Here is a 20348-nt window from a genome sequence, read left to right on the forward strand (position 1 = left end):
GCATGTGTTCGTTCAGCAGCTGACAAACTCTCAGTCCGAGTCTTCAGCTTGTGTTTGTTCAGCAGCTGACAAACTCTCGGTCCGTGTCTTCAGCGTGTGTTTGTTCAGCAGCTGACAAACTCTCGGTCTGTGTCTTCAGCGTGTGTTTGTTCAGCAGCTGACAAACTCTCGGTCTGTGTCTTCAGCGTGTGTTTGTTCAGCAGCTGACAAACTCTCGGTCCGTGTCTTCAGCGTGTGTTTGTTCAGCAGCTGACAAACTCTCGGTCCGTGTCTTCAGCGTGTGTTTGTTCAGCAGCTGACAAACTCTCGGTCTGTGTCTTCGGTGTGTGTTTATTCAGCAGCTGACAAACTCTCAGTCCGTGTCTTCGGTGTGTGTTTGTTCAGCAGCTGACAAACTCTCAGTCCGTGTCTTCGGTGTGTGTTTGTTCAGATGTCACTGAAGGGCTTTTGAATTTCCGTCCAGAATAAGTTTAAATCAGCAGCACAGTAACGTCTGTGGAGGATCTCTGACTGAACAAGAGCCCCTCAGCATCTGTCTTATGTAAGGCGTGTTGCGTAACATCTACTTGGCCCGCATTTCAAAGGAAATATTTGTTCCTTTGTAAACAAGATGATAAAATGGCGAAGCCTTGATGTTACCATCTGACCAAAGTGCTTTCATGATGCCGCCGGAGCACAGCTGGTCTTAACACAGTGTAAACTGCTGACCTCTGCAGGCTGGACTCAAGAACATCATTCCTGGACAACTCATGTCTCACTTAACACACGGGAAATGAGAGAGATTTTGGAAATCGTGATGTGTTCCTGGAAAATGATTTTAAAAATGCAATTACAGTTGAGTTCTGACGTGAAACAATCCAAGCTTTCTCTTGCCTTTGAAAACACATGAACACGAGCAGAAGCCCCTCACTTTACACTGGATCTGCTTTTATTATTATAAGGATTAATATTGAGCTCAATTATTACTTTAATTTAAAAATGGATACATAAAAAGAGATATTGATATATAAGGAATTGAAATTGGTTCTGAAAATCATTAGTTGTTATCATGTCTAATTTCACATTAAAGAGCTGATTTAATAGTTAAGTCATGGCCGTAAACCGCACATCTTTTAAAGAGGAATATAATTCTTTAGAGATTGATCTTTTTCTTTTATACTCGTTGAAATTGTTTTTACACATTTTATGGGAAAGTCACGGAGGTCCTGGAAATGGCACTGAAATAGAAACTTCTCTGGGATCAGTTATTGGTCCTAATGGTCATTTACTACTTTAAATTGAAATGTTTAAAATAAGAAAGAATATGTTATGAATATAATGGTCAACTATAATAAGGCACATTTAATTACAGATGATAAACTATGTATAAAAATACACATTTAAATACAAACATAGCAAGTGTAAATTATTATTCTTTTTTATTGTATTTCTTTCTATATCTTTTTTACTTTATTGTATGTATTATATTTATTTATTTTGTTATATTTATGATTTGCATAATATTCACGTGATTATACTAAATTATTTTATTATTTTTATATGAACATTTAATTATTGTGATGTATTTTGATTATCATATTATATTTGTCATTTATATATAAATGACAAACATAATATGATAATCAAAATACAATACATCACAATTATTAAATATGTTAATATAAGAATAATAAAATAATTTAATAAAATCTTGTGAATATAATACAAATCATAAATATTAAAATATATATTTATGATATAACAATATATACATATATACACTACCAAAAATATATATATATATTTTATATATACACTACCACTACTAAAAATATTTTGTGAAATATTGTGTGTGTGTGTGTGTGTGTGTGTGTAGGAGAGAGATTGAGTGTGTGTGTGGGAGAGAGATTGAGTGTGTGTGTGTGTGTGTGTGTGTGTGTGGGAGAGAGATTGAGTGTGTGTGTATGTGTGTGTGTGTGTGTGTGTGTGGGAGAGAGAGATTGAGTGTGTGTGTGTGTTTATGTCAGTAAAGCTCTTGTTTGTGATGTCTGACGGTCAGTGGTGTGTGTGATGTCTTGACAGGTGTGTCCCCAGGCGTCAGGTGTGTTTGACAGAGCTGTCAGAATATCCCTGTCCTCAGTACGAGTGTGTTTCCCGTCCAGCCGGCTGTGATCAGAACCAGCTGGATCCGGTGTGTGACACAGACAGCATGGAACACGCCAATCTGTGTTTGCTGTTCCAGCGGAGCAAGAGCCTGGCCTACATGGGACACTGTCAGGTACAACAACACACACCACACACAGCTCAGATCACTCTGATTGACATGCTGTAATTTGTATACAAGTATGATATCCATTGTGTGTGTGTGTGTGTGTGTGTGTTCAGGATACCTGCAGGAGGCCCAGAGAGGTATGTGGTCATAACGGGGAGACCTACATTACGGTGTGTGAAGCGTTCTCGGACCGCGTGGCTGTAGACTATCAGGGTCGCTGTCATGCGGTTGGTGTTGTGTCAGAGTTCACGTCAGACTCGGGCTGCAACGCTGTTTCCTGCCCTCCACTCTCCAGCCGCGTCTGTAACCCCGTCACACCGCCCGGTGAGAGCCGCTCCACCGCCCACAGAAACATCCAAGAGGAAACTCTGAGTCTTTATCTCTCAATTCTGATTTTAGATTTCATATTTCTGAGTTTATAGCTCATATTTCTGAGTAAAAACCCTTAAGATAATTAATCTTAATGATTACATAATTGTGGCATCCGTAATTGTAATTGAGATTAGAAATTTGATTAATTGTGCAGCCCTTATATCTTATAATTCTGAATTTATATCTTAATTTTGAGTTAATATCTCAATTCTGTTTAAATCTCATAATTCTGAATTTATATTTTATAATTCTAAGTTTACATCTTATAATTCTGTTTATATAACAATTCTGAGTTTATATCTTAATTCTGAGTTCATATCTTAATTATGAGAATATATCTCAATTCTGAGTTTATATCTTATAATTCTTAGTTTATATCTTAATTCTGAGAGTATATCTCAATTCTGAGTTTATATCTCAATTCTGAGTGTATATCTTATAATTCTGGGTTTATATCTTAAAATTCTGATTTTATATCTTAATCATGAGTTTATATGTAAATTCTGAGTTTATATCTTAATTCTGAGTTTATATTTAAATTGTGAGTTTATATTTTATAATTCTGAGTTTATATTTCAATTCTGAGTTTATATTTCAATTCTGAGTTTATATCTCAATTCTGAGTTTATATCTCAATTCTGAGTTTATATCTCAATTTTGAGTTTATATCTCAATTATGAGTTTATATATTAATTCTGAGTGTATATCTTATAATTCTGAGTTTATATCTTAATTCTGAGTTTATACATTATAATTCTGAGTTTATATATTAATTCTGAGTTTATATCTTATAATTCTGAGTTTATATCTTAATTCTGAGTTTATACCTAATAATTCTGAGTTTATATCTTAATTCTGAGTTTATATCTTATAATTCTGAGTTTATATCTTAATTCTGAGTTTATACCTAATAATTCTGAGTTTATATATTCATTCTAAGTTTATATCTTATAATTCTGAGTTTATATCTAAATTCTGAGTTTATAACTTATTATTCTGAGTTTATATCTTAATTCTGAGTGCATATCTGATAATTCTGAGTCTATATATTAATTCTGAATGTATATCTCAATTCTGAGTTCATATCTTAATTCTGAGTTCATATCTTAATTCTGAGTTTATATTTTATAATTCTGAGTTTATATATTAATTCTGAGTTTATATCTTATAATTCTGAGATTATATCTTAATTCTGAGTTTATACCTAATAATTCTGAGTTTATATATTAATTCTGAGTTTATGTCTCATAATTCTGAGTTTATATCTTATAATTCTGAGTTTGACTCAATTCTGAGTTTATATCATAATTTTGAGTTTATATCTTAAAATCTGACTGAGTTTATATCATTAATACTATGAGTATTAATACTATGAGTTTATATTATTATAATACTATGTTTATATCTCAATTATGAGTTTATATTTTATAATACTGAGTTTCTATCTTATAATTCTGAGTTTATATCTCAATTCTAAGTTTATATCTCATAATTCTGAGTTCATATCTCATAATTATACGTTTATATCTCATTTATTCTAAGTTTAATTGTTATAATTCTGAGTCTATATCTCATAATTCTAAGTTTATATCTTATAATTCTGTTTATATCTCAATTCAGAGTTTATATCATAATTTTGGGTCTATATCTCATAATTCTAAGTTTATATCTTTTAATTATGAGTTTATATCTCTCAGTTTTGAGTTCATATCTCTGGAAATAATCTGAATAGTTATATAAAAAGTTGCAACTTCACTCTTAGCAATTGTTGTCAAACTTTCTGAGTCAAAGGCCCTCTGTTGTCCAAGACAATATCTGAAGGCATTCTCATATAATAAGATATTTCCAGCCTTTCTGTTGTACTTAAGACAAAGATGTTTGTTCTTAAAATATATATACAGTACAGACCAAAAGTTTGGAAACATTACTATTTTTAATGTTTTTGAAAGAAATTTCTTCTGCTCATCAAGCCTGCATTTATTTGATCAAAAATACAGAAAAAAAATGTAATGTTGTGATATATTATTACAATTTAAAATAATTGTTTTTAAATGTATTATACTTTAAATGATCATTTATTTCTGTGATGCAAAGCTGAATTTTTAGGATCATTATCACATGATCCTTCAGAAATCATTCTAATATGATGATTCATTATCAAAGTTGGAAACAGTTCTGCTGCTTAATATTTTTTCAGAACACGTGATACTTTTTTAGGATACTTTGATGAATAAAAAGTAAAAAAAAAAAAAAAAAGAAGCTATGTTTTTAAAATATAAATATTTTGTAATAACAATATACACTACTGGACAGTAATTTGGGGTCAGTAATTTTTCTTTATTTCTTTTTAAAAAAAAATAAAATCAATACTTTTATTCAGCAAGGATGTGTTAAATTGATAAAAAGTGATAGTAAAGAAAATATATTATTAGAATTTTATTTTTATTTTGAATCAATGCAGTTCTTTTTAACCTTTTATTGATCAAATATATGAGACAGCAGAACTGTTTCCAACACTCATAATAAATCAGAATATTAGAATGATTTCTAAATGATCATGTGATCGACTGATGTTACATGTGACACTGAAGCTGGAGGAATGATGCTGAAAATTCAGCTTTGCATCAGTGAAGTGACATTCAGCCAAGTATGGTGACCCATACTCAGAATTTGTGCTCTACATTTAACCCATCCGAAGTGCACACACACAGAGCAGTGAACACACACACACAGAGCAGTGAACACACACACACACTGTGAGCACACACCCGGAGCAGTGGGCATCATTTATGCTGCGGCGCCCGGGGAGCAGTTGGGGGTTCGATGCCTTGCTCAAGGGCACCTAAGTCGTGGTATTGAAGGTGGAGAGAGAACTGTACATGCACTCCCCCCACCCACAATTCCTGCCGGCCCGGGACTCGAACTCACAACCTTTCGATTGGGAGTCCGACTCTCTAACCATTAGGCCACAACTTCCCACATCACAGGAATAAATTATTTTTTTTTAAGTATATTCAAGTAGAAAACTATTATATTAAGTTGTAATAATATTTCACAATATTACTGTTTTTTCTGTATTTTTGATCAAATAAATGCAGGCTTGATAAGCAGAAGAAACTTCTTTCAAAAACATTAAAAATAGTAATGTTTCCAAACTTTTGGTCTGTACTGTATATATATGTATATATATATTAACAAAACGTTGGAGTGTTGATATTAGGGAGTATTGGATTTTCAGTTTATATCTTGATTTTATGTTTTGTTTTTTAGTATTTTTTGTTAGGGTTAGATTATTTTAAAATGTTAATAATTGAAATACTTTGATTCTCCCTGTCTAAGAAGAACTCAGAATGAATTATTAAGAGGATATATTTGATTTTCAGGGCTATCTATGAGGGATATCATTAGTGTAAAACTAACGGAGATAAACTGCGGTGAATGTTTGCAGGTGCCTGCTGTCCGGTGTGTGCGGGAATGCTGCAGATCCTCTGGAATAAAGCACAGATGAACATCTACGCTAAGGTAAATGTTTCATCTTTTCATTCTGCATGTTTAAAGTGTCCTGTGGTTTTAGTCAAGTGCATTTAGATCATGCAGCCAGCAGGAGGCAGTGTGGATCGTTTAATAGCATAGATCTCCCAGATCACTATTCCTATATGGTCATGTTTCTCCTGAACAGCATGCATTACATCAGCCACTCCAGATCTCTGAGCAGGGGAGTGTGTTTGCAAACAGTGCTTTTATGAACTATTAACAGTCAATGTTTCCATACGAGGTTTGGCCTCCCTGCAAAAACATTTCATAAAATCTAATGTCACAGGTGTTGCATTTCTTAAACGCAGCATGTACACTCAATAATGTTTGGTAGAATATTGCTATCTCCACCATTGCGTGTGTGTGTGTGTGTTTCAGCTGAACCGGAATCAGCCGGTGACGGTCCATGACATCCTGAAGATCTTGCGGCTGCACATCTCTGTTCCTCAGTGTGATATCTTCGGTTATCTGAGCATCGACTCTGAGCTCATCTTCCTCATCGTGCCTGTGGATCAGCAGCCCACGCCGCTGCAGGTGTGTCTGCACAAACATACAGGAATTATCAATCAGGCACACGTGATGCAGAGGGAGAGCTTGTGCTAACAGACGTTCAGAATATCCACTCATATTAATAAAACACTCATATCACTCCCCTCCATCTGAACCAGCTCTATTTACTATGAATGTGAACATTTATTTTCATAGTTTGGCCAATAACCCTTTTTTAATAAAAAGAATTCAAATAATTTAAAATATTGAAAAATTCTAATCTTAAAATGCACTGAAGATTATGGCTGATAACCAGTAAATGACTAATTCTGTAGTATTTAAAAAAAATAAAATAATACTAATACTAATAATAATAATAAATAACATTTTAATTATTTAAGTAATTTAATTACAAATTAAGTTAATAAATAAGTTAAAAAAAAAACAAAAAAAAAAAACAATTCTAAATTCAAAACAATACCATGAGAATTATGGGCAACAACCATTAAATGGCTGATTCTATTTATTTTGTAAGAGTTCATTGACTATTTTAATTGTTTTAATAATTTCATTATATATTAAGCTGATAAAGAAATGAAAACTAAAAATTCAAATCTAAAATCAGTCAGTTTAAAACGATATAATGCACAATATGAAAAATAGAGATTTGATTAAACGAGGAAAAAAAATGTTTATAAAACATTTATAAAATATGTTTAAAAAGCATATTTATATTTAATACTTTATACATAGCAGTTCAATATTTAATAATAACCTATAACAATAAATGGCATAAATATGTATATATATTTTTTTAATAATTTGACTGATACAGTAAACATGTATCACACAACTCTAGTGAAAAGATTTAATCTGGATGCTTCACTCTTATAGACTTGTATTTTCCTATAAAGCCGTTTTAATGATGATCCCTCAGTAGTGCTCTGAGCGTCTGTGCTCCCAGGATAACTCTGAATGTGTGGAAGAGTCTTTCCTACGGTTGCATCAGACGCTCCAGATGTTCCTCACATGTGCCTAAAAATATGGGAGCTGTGTGCAGGGACTGAAGGCGTGCCTGGTGTGTTGTGTTTCTCTCCTGTGCAGATCGAAGCCTGCAGTAAAGAGGCAGAGAAGATCGACTCTCTCATTAACTCGGCCAGCCCAACGCTGGGCTCACACGTGCCTCTGGCGGCCTTCCTTCACTCCGAGCTCCAGCTGTCCACCATCAGCTCGGCCGCGCTGCCCTCGCTCTCCCTCTCCCTCTGTGTCTTCAGCTCCTCGCTCCTGCTGTCTCTGACCTCTGACCTCTGACCTCTGACCTCCACCGACGAGGACAGTCAGACTCCAGGCTGCTCTCTCAGTATTAAGGACTTCCTGAAGAGACAGAGACGGACAGATCGCTGCTTTCACAGTCTCACTGAGCTTTTCTACCTTTGTAAAAACAGTCTGTTTTTTTTTAACTATGATATATTGTTTGAAATATTTTATTGTTCCTTTAATGTCAATCAGTTTTTAAAAATGACAAGAACGAGGAACGCAGCCATGTAAACAAATATGACAATCGTACTGCTCACCCGTGAAGTGGTAAACACAATATGCCTTGCTTATAAATTTATAAATATATATATCTATATAAATGTATCTGTATAGATTTTTTTTTTAATATGATGAAGTATGTTTATGTTGAAAAGAGGAGCACAGTGTCCTATTTAGAGAAGTCTGCAGGATCGACAGTGCTATTATTTGTTACGTGACAGTATTATTTGGCTTTGGCAGCTGTGTAGCATGATGGGACTCCTGTCTGTCTCTGTGTCTAACACTTCCATCTATATTTTTATATGAGAATAATAAATGTGATCATATTGCGGAAGGATTTCATCAGAATGCTCTAGTCAATGTTATTCTTCAGACTCTGTTGAACAGTTTCTACATCATCAAGAAATTAAACCATGTACACAATCATACACACATTTGGAGCCAGTAAGATGTTTTTTATATGTAATAATTTTATGCATTATGCATTAAATGGACCAAAATTGATAGTAAAGACATTTCTAATGTTACAGTAGATTTCTATTTCAAATAAACGCTGTTTTTCTGAACTTTCTGTGAATCCTGGAAAATAAATGCATGACAGTTTCCACAAATATACATTGATAATCATCAGAAATGTTTCCTGGGCAGTAAATCATCATATTAGAAGATAAGCAATGCATAGAAATTTGTGTGTGTGAGTGATTTTAAAATACATTTGTTAAATTGTCAGATAAAAAAAAGGCAGATATTATATGTTCCAGTTATATCACCTATCTAGAAGAGCTGCGGGTCCACTTTGAAGGTTTTATTGAGCTCAAAATAAAGCGGATACAGCCACAGTCCAACTCTTCTCTCTCCTGTCTGTGTGTGTAACCTGTTCCAGTGTGTTTCTGTGGGCTTCAGGGAGTCATTCAGAGTCAACACAAGTGACTCCTTATGAGTGAGTCATTTGAATCATTTACTCAATCGATTCGCTCAGAACACCGATTCATTAAGGAACAAAACACCAGTGACAATCTGGGCACTGTTTTGTCTTTGTTTGGAACAATTTCAATTGACACACCGGACAAAGTAGAACTTGGAATATTGCGTCTAGCACATATGCTACTTGATATTAACTTTATTTTATTGAACTGTTGCTTTAAAGCAATCGTGTGTTCAGTAACTGTGTCTTGGCTATTAGATGTTGGTCAGAGTAGAGATTGTGTTTAGTTTCTGACAGGTATTTAAATGAGGCTGTGAGGGACTGAAGTACAGCGTGTTCACTGGATTGTACTCTAATATACTGACTGTTTCTTTCTGGAAAAAAAAGGCAAAAAAATAAAACATGTTTACTGTAGAGGTAACCAGAAATTAACCATGGTTTTGCTGTATTAACCATAGTCTAACCATGGTTACTGTAGTAAAACCATGGTTAATTTCCGTAAGGGCATGAGAAGGTAAGGGCACAGCTCTGTGTCAGAAGTGAACACTTGAACACTTGGGTCGGATACAGCTCATGATTCTTGCGAGTATAAAAGTGGTGTAGCGCAGAGACCACGAGTGAGTACTGGGCCAGGCCCGAGGTCACCGATGATGACAGATTTAGACCAGTTGTGTTCACAGCTAGCTTCAGCGAGGGCTATTTAGGTCTGCAAAGGAAGTTTTGAGTTGTGAAAATATTATATTACCATGTAGCTCAGTGTAATACTGTTTAAACTCCCTTTAGATTGTTCTGATGCGTTTAGTACCTGATCTAGAACACGGCGATCCCTCTTCACTGAGATCAGATCAATCTGTCAGAGCACACTCGCTCTCTTTCTGTGCAGTGAAAGTTATGATTATTTCCATATTCCAGTGGTTGGGAACACAGAATTCAATCATGGAGCTATGGAGATACCTGATGGAAGTTGTGTTTTTAATCTTTGAAGTGTTGCTAATTCAACTCCTAAGACATTTACATTCATACTGTAGGTCTTAAAAGCTCTTTAAAAAGCCTCAAGTTTACCTTCTTAAAACCAGCAGAAACTCTTAGTATTGTCATTTTATCTTTGCCACAGACCTTGTTTAGTCATGAATGGAAAATCCCCATTATTAAAACCCATAGGAAATTCTGGAGGGAGCCAGAGTCGAATACGTTTTCAGCTTATACATCAGGAAGAAAGACAGTTAAGGGCTTCAGGACAAAAGTGTGTGAGATCTTATTAAGTCTGCAGCTCTGTGTGGCCTTTACTCAGGACTGAATTACCATCCTTTGCACAAACATCTGAGATCTTTCATCATCCTCCTTCAGACGTCACTGGGGAACATGCACAGGTGCTGGAGGACAGGCCGTTTGTCTTTAATAAGCTGGTCTAAAACACTAGAGAAACGTACCAATCGTGCAGGCCAGGGACATACAGATACACAGTTTCTGTGGGAATCGCTTGAGTTGATTTCCGAAGCTACTGCTAGTTGTTCACACAAGCCAGGCAGCAATCGTGCAATTAAAAATGAGCTAAAATTGTGATGCAGTCCTGTCTTATTGAATCTCAGCAGGCTTTGGTGATCCACATATGATGGGAATCTTACAAACCACCCACAGCGCCTGAAATTACCCATCTACAGCCCTCAGCAGCCTGCCATGATTTCCTCCAACCTTGACAGGTTGAGACAGACTTAATGAAGTGCATTGAAATAAGAGGATTGCAGAGGAACGTGCATCTTCACAATACATAAGTGTGGAAAATGACAGCGGGAGCAATGTATTTGAGTAAAACCACAAGCATTCAGTGTTGAGCTGTAGTAATACAGACAGTCCAGATGAACGTTCCCACGGTCATGCCGTGACTACTACTGATATTACTCCTAACACACCACTTGCTTCATATTCTTCCTTTAAGTCAAGTGATATTGTTCCCTTTTTAGACTAGTTTCCCTGTAGATGAATGTTTAAGAAATCATGGGGAACACAAACGCTGTTTGTCATACCATCAGGCATCTATGACACATTCACTGTTCATCGCTAAAGTGTATAGCACAAGTTTAGTTCCAAATATGGTGTATTTATTAAAATAAGAAGCTATTACTTATATTCAGACCTCCAAAAAGATGATTCTGCAATTATTTCATCTCTTTTTGTTCCAAACCTGTTTATTTTTTTGTGTTACACGAATTAAGAATTTACCACGCAGTTCATACTGGAACATTACAGGATTCCATAAATATTCCATACATTCCCTGGAAACACTCCAGTCTTCTGAAGTCATTATAGCTTACTGTGCCAAAGAAAGTAAAAATTCTGAGCTGGATGAGTCAAATTCGGTAGTCATTGGGTTTAAAAGAAATATTTGTGCACAACATCTTAGTAGAACAAGAATCTAAATTTCTGAGTGAAAATGGCAAACAAGTACTCAGACTTTTGCTCTTGGACTTGGTCTGAACATCTTTGTGTTGCTTTAACGTTAACCAGGACTGACTTTCAGAGACTGTATACAAAGCATATATAGGTTATATCTTTGAACCTTGTTAAATGAATAAATATAGATGTAAATGTAGTGTGAAATTGCTTTAAAATAATCAGTGAAGTCATTACAGATAGCATAATTCAGGCTTCCTGAAATAGAAACGCTGGCAACATTTTCTGTTATGACAAAGGAAATGCTAGTAGTGAAGCTCGTTTCAGCCACTGGCCTCGTTATACTCGCACATCAACAACAATGATTCTCTCTGTCCTTATTTGCATGCTTTTCAACATTGTAGATGAGTAGAATTAGATTTTCCTACGACTTATTGATTAGTGTTTGAAACAAGAATGAAGATCTATCATTATGCCTTCCTTGGATAATTGTATTTATGTTAGTAATGTTAAATATCTGAGTTTTGGAGATTACTGGGTCACTAGTAAATATGTTGAGTTCTCAGATGGGAGAGAGAAACATAAAACAGTTTCAGATAACAAAACTACTAATATGAGGAATATTCATATTGCTGCCGGTGCGCCGCTTAAGGGCACTGAGCTAACTGCTCTGATGACACCAGAGATCAATCTCGAGAGGCTGATTCCCTTAATAGACTATTTGGTAGCTTGAAAACTACTGCCAAACAAGTCTCAGTGGGTCCTGCACACTGTAGTGAGAGACCACAGAATCCAGTTCGCTTCTCCTCAGGCCTTTCCCAGCCTGGTGGGCCCTGAGCAGCCTCTGGTAATGGAACAGAGGTGGACGCTCTCTGAGGACGGAGGCCATCGAGGTGGTCCCTCCTCGCGTAGCAGAGTTCCTAGGAAGGATGAACGGTTGCATCCTATTATAGATCTGCATCTTTTGGACTGTTCAGTCAGTGGTTTGTGTCTCAGACCAAGTCTAACAACTGGTGGCTCATCATCAATCTAAAAGATGCAAATATCTCCATCCTTCCTCATCATAGGAAGTTCCTTAGGTATGCTTTTGGGGGCAAAAGCCTACCAATACTGGTTCTTCTTTTGGCCTTGCACTCTCACTTGCACTCTCAAAAATCTACTTTTTACTGAACTCCTCCTAGATCGTTGGTCCAATTTTAACAAAATTTGGCTCAGATAATCATCAGACAATGCTGGCTAGAAGTTATGGATTTCGTGTTAACATACAAAATTGTTTTCGTTAAACACATCAACAAATTTGCTGGAATGATGCCAAACAGTATCTGAGACTGTATCTCTGCAAAGCTTTGACAGCAGACTTTGTTAGTGCTATTGTCACCTCACCTAAAATATCTGTGTCAGGATAGTACACGGGAGACAGAGGTGGTAGAATTCAACACAAGGTGTTTATTGGTATGAGAGTTCGTGAGAGGTGAGTTGAGGGTAATTTCAGGTGAGTTGAGCAGAGCAAGGTAGGACTTCCAAACCCTCGAAATGAACTTCTTTTGAAGAGTGGAAAGTTTTACTGATTCCTGGATGACCGGTTCCCACAGAGGAATGAGCATCGGAGATGAGGGGCATACAGTGGTCCTCCAACATGTAGATTTTCCCCGCCGGACACATTGGATGAATGGGTTGGTTTCGGGCTTGTTCATGGAGTAATTCGTCAAGATCCCACTGAATTGGGTTAACAAATAGTTTGGTGGGCTAGATGGTCTCTGACTCTTCTGGGATTTCCTCTAGGGTGTGTAAGCGGGATAAGGTGTCGGCTCTCGTGTTCTTGGAACCGGGGCGGTAGGATATTCGGAAGTGGAACTGGGTAAAGAATAGAGCCCACTTAGCCTGGTGAGGGTTAAGTCTTTTCGCTTCTTTTAGGTACTGGAGGTTCTTGTGATCCGTGTGTCACAGTTCATGAATTCACTGTCTCTCTTTTGTCTTGTGTTCTGTTGTGTGTGGGCGTGGTCACTGATCAGCGATGATCAGCAGCGCCAGCTGGTTTCAATTGTTTGTCCCTATATAAGTTCAGTAACTGGTGTCTCATGTTGTCAGATCGTTGTTTTCTCCCCGGTGTGCTCCCGTGCTGTTCCTGTGTCCTTGTACCTGCCTAGTTTTCCTGTCTTCGTCGTTCGTTCCTGGATCATCACGCTACATTGGATTACCACTTCTTCACGCGGATTACTCACTCACCGGGAGACAAGGGATCATCACTGGATCGAGCAACACCACCAGCTTTCCACCAAAGTCCCTGCGTCAACCACCATCAGCCTTGTGTCCGCCGCCTGTGTCTCCTGCGATTGAGATCTGTGATTCTGACAATCTTGCTGTTTATCAATAAATACGTCTTTCGTTTACATCCTGTGTCTGTCATACGTTACACCGTGAGTACAAGAAAAGGCTGCTGGGCTCCCTCCAGCCAGTGCCTTCATTCCTCGAGGGCCAGTTTCACTGCAAGTAATTCTCGATTGCCAATGTCATAGTTTCTCTTGGCGGAGGATAGTTTCTTTGAAAAGAAGGCACAAGGCATGGGTTTCGCAGCCTGTTCTGAATATTGGGATAGGATGGCTCCCACTCCCGTAGTAGAGGCGTCCACTTCCACAATAAATTTATTTTCTGGATTTGGGTGCTGCAGCAAAGGGGTCCTTGTGAAGGTGGTCTTCAGTGCTTGGAAAGCCTGTTCTGCTTCCGGAGTCCATTGGAGTATCTTCGGTTTACCTTTGAGTAAAGATGTCAATGGGGTGTTGATCATATTGTAATGATCTATAAACCAACGATAAAAGTTTGCAAAGCCCAGGAACCTCTTAAATGATTTCTTTCCTTGACGTAAATGCAACAATTGTTCACTGACTGAGGAATCACCCACCGGACGGTCAAACACTTCTTTGAAATAGCTGATGAAACTCTGAAACGATGAAGTGACCGCTGTTTCCTGGAACCACAGTGCTTCCGCCAATCTCAGCACAGCCCTGGATAACTGCTGAATAGTGAATGATATCTTGCATCTTTCCATGGGGTACTGATGTGCGAGTTGTTCCAGTGCGAGAGAGCATTGTAACAGAAATCCATTGCAGTCCTCTTCCCGGCCGGAGAAGGGCGCTGTCCGAGAGATTGTGTTCACGAGGTACATCAGTGTGGGAGTGGTGTTTGCAGAATTGCCGTCCTTGGGTTGTGTTGAATTCATGTCGGTGTTGGTCAAGCCTTCTGTCAGGATAGTACATGGGAGACAGAGGTGGTAGAAATTTAAACACAAGGTCTTTATTGGTATAAGAGTTTGTGAGAGGTGAGTTGAGGGTAATTTCAGGTGCAGTTTCTGTGGAGTTCACTTCTGTGAAAGTCAGATGAGTTCATCAAGTGTTGAGACGTCAAAGCCACACAATTCCAGGATAGTAATACTTGTCTCTTTGCCTTGCAGAGGAAGATCAATGCTCAGAGAGTCACACGTGAATTCGTAGGGGCTCGTAGGGAATTTCAGATCACAGATATTGTCACAGGCGTTCTGGAGACAGGAGAACAAAGACACACAGGTTAGCTTCTCAAAAGGTAAGTATACGTTACTTCTGGTGATCATCCAAAGTCGAGGTGAGCTGGAGACAAGATCGTGAGGTCGATTACTGTTGGAGGCTTGACGGTGTACTGGTGCATGGGTGAGTGTTTCAATGAGCCACAGTGATGGAGATCAGGTGCGGGTGGTTAGTACTCGGGGGAGTGTGAGCGTTGTGGATGGGCTGGGACCGGGTCTGCCTGGTCCCTGACAGTCTGGAGTGTGAGTGTATGCATTTTATAGCAAATCTTTAGAACAAAATGTCATGCTTTGTTTTATTCATAAATTGAAAGACCCCATTATAAAACTTTTACTTTTACTAAAAACTTAAAACTTGTATTATTAAATTATTTCATTTTGTAATATTTATTATTAATATTATTAATACATATATGTGTATTTGTGCTTTTGCACTGGTGTGTTTGAATGCATCTTCCTGTTTGGTTGACTGCATTTAATTTTAGATCAGTCTGCCTGATCGCTTCATGAACACACCCTAAGTGGGTTACTGTGGTGAGATGCCATGGCCAAAAACAGGAAGTGAAAATTTAGTTCTTAAGAAAGTACCACCACAGATATAATAATTTAATAGAGTGACCAGTAGAGAGGCTAGTTGAGTGCTGGGTCTTTGAGATGAATCCAAATTAATAGAGTCTAGAAAATACTACCAGACCATTTTACAGGCTCCCTCGAAAGTAAAGGTGAAGGGCCACTTGTGTAAGATTTTGAGTTGAGTTGAGTTTGAAAGAGGAAAACTTGTTAATAATAGTTCAGATGAATGGTGTGCGAAGCCTCTGTTAAAGAGAAGCTGGAGATCATTTTCTGGCTGAACAGACCTGATGCTGGAGTGAAAGCTGAATGAGGAGCAAAGACAGGACATGAAACTGCTTTTGTGCTAGAGTTTATTGCTATACATCACAATTAAGTTTTAATCACTGGAACAAATACGTAAAAAGAGATTTCATCTAAAGTGTTGTGGCTAAATACTTCAGCCTCATAGAAAGCCAGTATTATCTACAGCTCAGTTTTGTCTATAAACAGAATGGTGTGAGGTTTTAACATGTTTCAGTTCTCACAAACGCAGCTTTATCAGCAGCATCTTCACTACTGTGGGTTTACTGCGATACAGCAGGAAGGAGATAGCAACACATGCAAATCATATCAAATACAAGAATATAGTCTTGCACTATTATATTTTTACCTTAACCTAGCATCCAGCATTAAAATATTAACTATAATAACGTGCATCGTGGAGATGATGTAAAGTGCATGATATGATTGCATATTAAAAGCAGTGGCACACATGTTGTGGATGTGAATGTGGTGAAATATAAACAGTCATACTAAGGTCAGATCATTCTCACATGCTCTGCCACAATGACGATGGAGGCCCTGCTGCTACTGTTCCTCCTCACACACGCTGCAGGTAGGAAACACACACAATTCTGCTGTTTCTCTGACTGTATATTGTGTAGATATTGTTTAATTATTATTTTTTCACATTTTTCATCAACTTTGCGTAGGAGTAGCAGTGTTAAGGTTTAATGGTCTCATGTCTCATTTATCAGCTGAACAGGAGCATCCTAAATAATATGTCAAGAATTTGATATTTTATCTAATGACCATGAGGCTCTACTTTGGTTATTGTGTCACTGGATGATTCATTAGTACATATATTCTGTGCAAGGGTGTGTGCAGCCCGACAGACCACAGACGTATTTCTTTGAAAGCATTTGAGCAGTCTGGTCTGTTTCTGTCAGTTGTTTAAAATGGCATAATGCCAGTGATTCATTCATGATTTATCCCTTCTTTTAAGTCAGTTCTGTTCAGTGAATTGGACAGCAGGGTTCACGAAATGAACGGTGAATCAGTTGAAGCAGTTTCTTAGTTAATAAAACAGTATTTGAATGTTTTAACAAATGACACGCAGCACAGGATCTACAAATAATCAATTAATGCAATAGTGTACCATGGATGAAAGTATGCTTCTGTAAATGATCTCATATGAGCTTATGCATTCTGTGAAATTAGGTGTTGTCCATATGTGGTTATTTTGTTGAGATGCATGCATGTTCAGCAGACTTAAGTATTTTCCACAGGTTCTGGTGCACATTTGCACATGAAGCTGTGGTCAGGTCAGGTTTGAGATTAAATTCTGCGGGTCCATATGATAATTAATTCATTTCAAAATGAAATGTTTATTGATGTTTATGTTGTGTGTAAATTCTTTCTTCATGATTAATTTCTCTTTAAAGTGTAAACAATGTCTCAGTTGTCAAAAAGATTGCTCAGTTTAATTTTTTTTCTTCAGTTTGTTTATTATGAATAACCCCTTGAAATGGACCATCTCATTTTCATAGGGTCCCAACATACAGTGTGAGACAATCGCAACGAAATATCAACAAACAACAACATAAATGCAAATACCAGTACATAAACTATACACAACACACATTAGCAAAAGTACAGCACCAATTTGACAAAATGGCCAATAATTACCCAACAAAACACAATAATCAGTGAATAGAACTGTATTTAAACATCAAATAGAAACAAATAAACTATAATGATTCAATGCATCTAACACTGTATCTGCAAGTTAATTAGTATGGAGTTTTAAACTTTAATATACAAAATATTAAAATCAATGAAGAGATAACTAAATTTGTAAAATAAAATAAAAAATAAATAAGATTTAGATACATATATATATATGCCAGTGTCATCAATTGAACATTACTATTTTTATTTACATAAATAGAAAAATAGGCAGTAGTCCCAATATTGATCCTTGGGGCACACCTTTGTTTGAAGAAAATAAAAATAAAAAATAAAAAAACAATTTGTTCCCATTTAAAACAACACATTGTTTTTCTTTCACAGGAATTAAAGACATCCATACAGTCAGTAAAATATCTGTACAAAAACAACAAACGATCACAATCCCGTGTTTATATGATCAAAAATATGTCAACTACCCCAAACACATGAGTCGTGGAGGTGTTTGGCTCTTCAGTGGTTGCGTGACACACAGCAGGATGTCTGTTGAGGATGATCCAGCAGTAAAAGTGTTTACGGCGACACTGAGAGAAGCTGAAGTGAGTGACTCCGGCTGGTACTGGTGTGCTGTGAGCGTGTCTGGATCTGATCCTCACACATATCTCTACCTGCAGGTTACTGAAGGTATCACTGTTTCTGCGCAGCATAATTAACCAAAGCATATATTCCAGACCGTGTAAATGACTCTGCTCTCTTCTCTCTCATGTGTAGCAGAAGCAGGGCTCCGTGTCTCCAGTCAGACTGTGTCAGGTTATGAGGGAGGTAACGTCACGATCCTCTGTCACGGCGCTTCACACTGGTGTACGATCAGAGGATCTTGTGCGGGGAGAGATGGACGATCTCTAGAGAGGACTGCGCTGCGTGATGATGACGGTTCTGTTCTGAGAGTGACTCTGAGGCAGCTGCAGACACAGGACAGTGGATGGTATTTCTGCTCTAATGAGGATTCACAGATGCCTGTTCATCTTACTGTGATGGAGGCCCAAGATATTACACAGTGTACAACTAACCCCTCTTATAGCAGCACACCACCCAGTGCAGACAGGTAAGAGATCGTGCTGGTTTAATCACAGCACTCGTTAGAGGTGGACTGACCTCATCTGATCATGCTTTCATTCGTTCTCAGTGCAAGCCTTGACTTCAGACAGTTCCTGTGGCTGCTGCTGCTGGGAGCGATGCTGCTGATTACAGTCTGTGCAGCTGTGATGCTGATCAGAGCAAGGAACACCAGAAGTGAGTGATTTCATCATTTGATTAGTGAGACAAAGTAATGAAATTTGAGGTAATTAAAGTGTAGGTACAGTATTACATGAGTGTGTGTGTCCGCAGAACAAAGAGCTGAAAGCTCAAATCTTCATGATCACATGAACAAACAACAACTGACCAAAGTAGGTGAATCATAGAGTTCACATTCACAATACTGTCAGCCTTTGATCATAATCCATCATAGTATTAATATTATTTTCATAGGATACTGGAAAAAGCAGTGAGGTTCTGTGTGAAAATCTCTATGAAACCATGACTGGAAATAAACCAAACACTCAGGTACTTTTTATCAAATCTGTAGCATTCATAAACTTGCACTATAAACTCTTGTTGTTTTTATTAATTGATTTGTATGCTCTTTTTTTAAAATAGGGAAATGGAAAACACAGCAAGGTTGAATGTGAAGATCTCTATGAAACCATGACTGGAAATAAACAAAATACTCAGGTTATTTGTATCACATTTGCAGCTTTCACACACCTGCACTATAAACTGTTGTTGTTTTTATTCATTCATTTATATGCTTTTATATATATATATATATATATAGGGAAATTATAAAAACAAGGAGGTTGAATGTGAAGATCTCTATGAAACCATGACTGGCAATAAACCAAAACACTCAGGTACTTTTATCACATGGACAGCTTTCACACACCTGCACTATAAACTGTTGTCATTATTATTAAAAGTATTCATGTACTCATTTTATTTTTTAGGGAAATTGGAAAAAAGATGAGGTTGCATGTGAAGATCTCTATGAAATTATAAATGTAATTAAGCAAAACACTCAGGTACTTTGAGTTAATCATTAATTAATCTCTCTCACAATGCATTATCATGTGTTCATGTCAGTCTAACTGTACTTTTGTTTTGTTTTGTCTGTGTTTTTGTGTTAGTTGACTGCAGCAGATAATAAAATATATATTAAAATATATTAATCTTAATTAATTAAACAATAAACAGTTAGACAGGCTTCGGGATTCTATGATGTTTGTTTTCTCCTTTATGTTAATGAGAGTGATACAGGGTATATATATATATTTTTTATTAATCAGATGTGTGTAACTCAAGTAAATGAATAGTGTTACTTTTATTCAGTCTGTCAAGTCTTTGTTTGAAGTAATATGAAAAATATATATATTCACTCTAAAGGCCTTTTTGTGGAATGAGAGATCATATACAGTAGATGTGAGAGTTTCTTCATGGATCCATCGATGTTAATAAAAAGCTTTATTTTTAAAGAGTGTAGTGTTGCTAGAGCCATGCTGTATAGTTTAAACTTCGGGAAAGCGCATAAAAAAAAAACTATTACTTTTTTTTGTAATATATACGTATATGAGTATATATGAATGTTTACTGTTATACCTATTTTTCTTTCTATCGAATACAATTAGAGAACTTGAACACCCAGAATAAAAAAATTTAATAAAATGTATTGTGTTCAA

At 36.8% G+C, this 20348-nt stretch overlaps 2 protein-coding genes across 2 annotated transcripts in view; both read left to right on the plus strand.

Annotated features, from left to right (window-relative positions):
* LOC132115853 (reversion-inducing cysteine-rich protein with Kazal motifs-like) overlaps positions 1-8524 on the plus strand; it is a 66901-nt gene extending 58377 nt beyond the window's left edge. The window contains exons 17-21 of the mRNA XM_059524228.1: positions 2062-2257; positions 2365-2575; positions 6072-6145; positions 6536-6691; positions 7751-8524. Coding sequence (XP_059380211.1) covers positions 2062-2257; positions 2365-2575; positions 6072-6145; positions 6536-6691; positions 7751-7957 — 844 coding nt within the window. The 3' untranslated portion in view covers positions 7958-8524. The remainder of the gene's footprint in view (positions 1-2061; positions 2258-2364; positions 2576-6071; positions 6146-6535; positions 6692-7750) is intronic.
* A 9439-nt stretch (positions 8525-17963) lies between these two features.
* Positions 17964-19968, plus strand: LOC132115653 (uncharacterized). Its single transcript, XM_059524065.1, has 8 exons — positions 17964-18258; positions 18346-18679; positions 18761-18867; positions 18964-19022; positions 19105-19179; positions 19273-19347; positions 19451-19526; positions 19620-19968. Exons 1-8 carry the CDS (start codon positions 18063-18065, stop codon positions 19637-19639), a joined length of 942 nt encoding a protein of 313 aa, XP_059380048.1. The 5' UTR covers positions 17964-18062; the 3' UTR covers positions 19640-19968.
* The last annotated feature ends 380 nt before the right edge of the window (positions 19969-20348 follow it).

This window comes from Carassius carassius, chromosome 35 (genome assembly GCF_963082965.1).
Source record: "Carassius carassius chromosome 35, fCarCar2.1, whole genome shotgun sequence".
Lineage (NCBI taxonomy): Eukaryota > Metazoa > Chordata > Actinopteri > Cypriniformes > Cyprinidae > Carassius > Carassius carassius.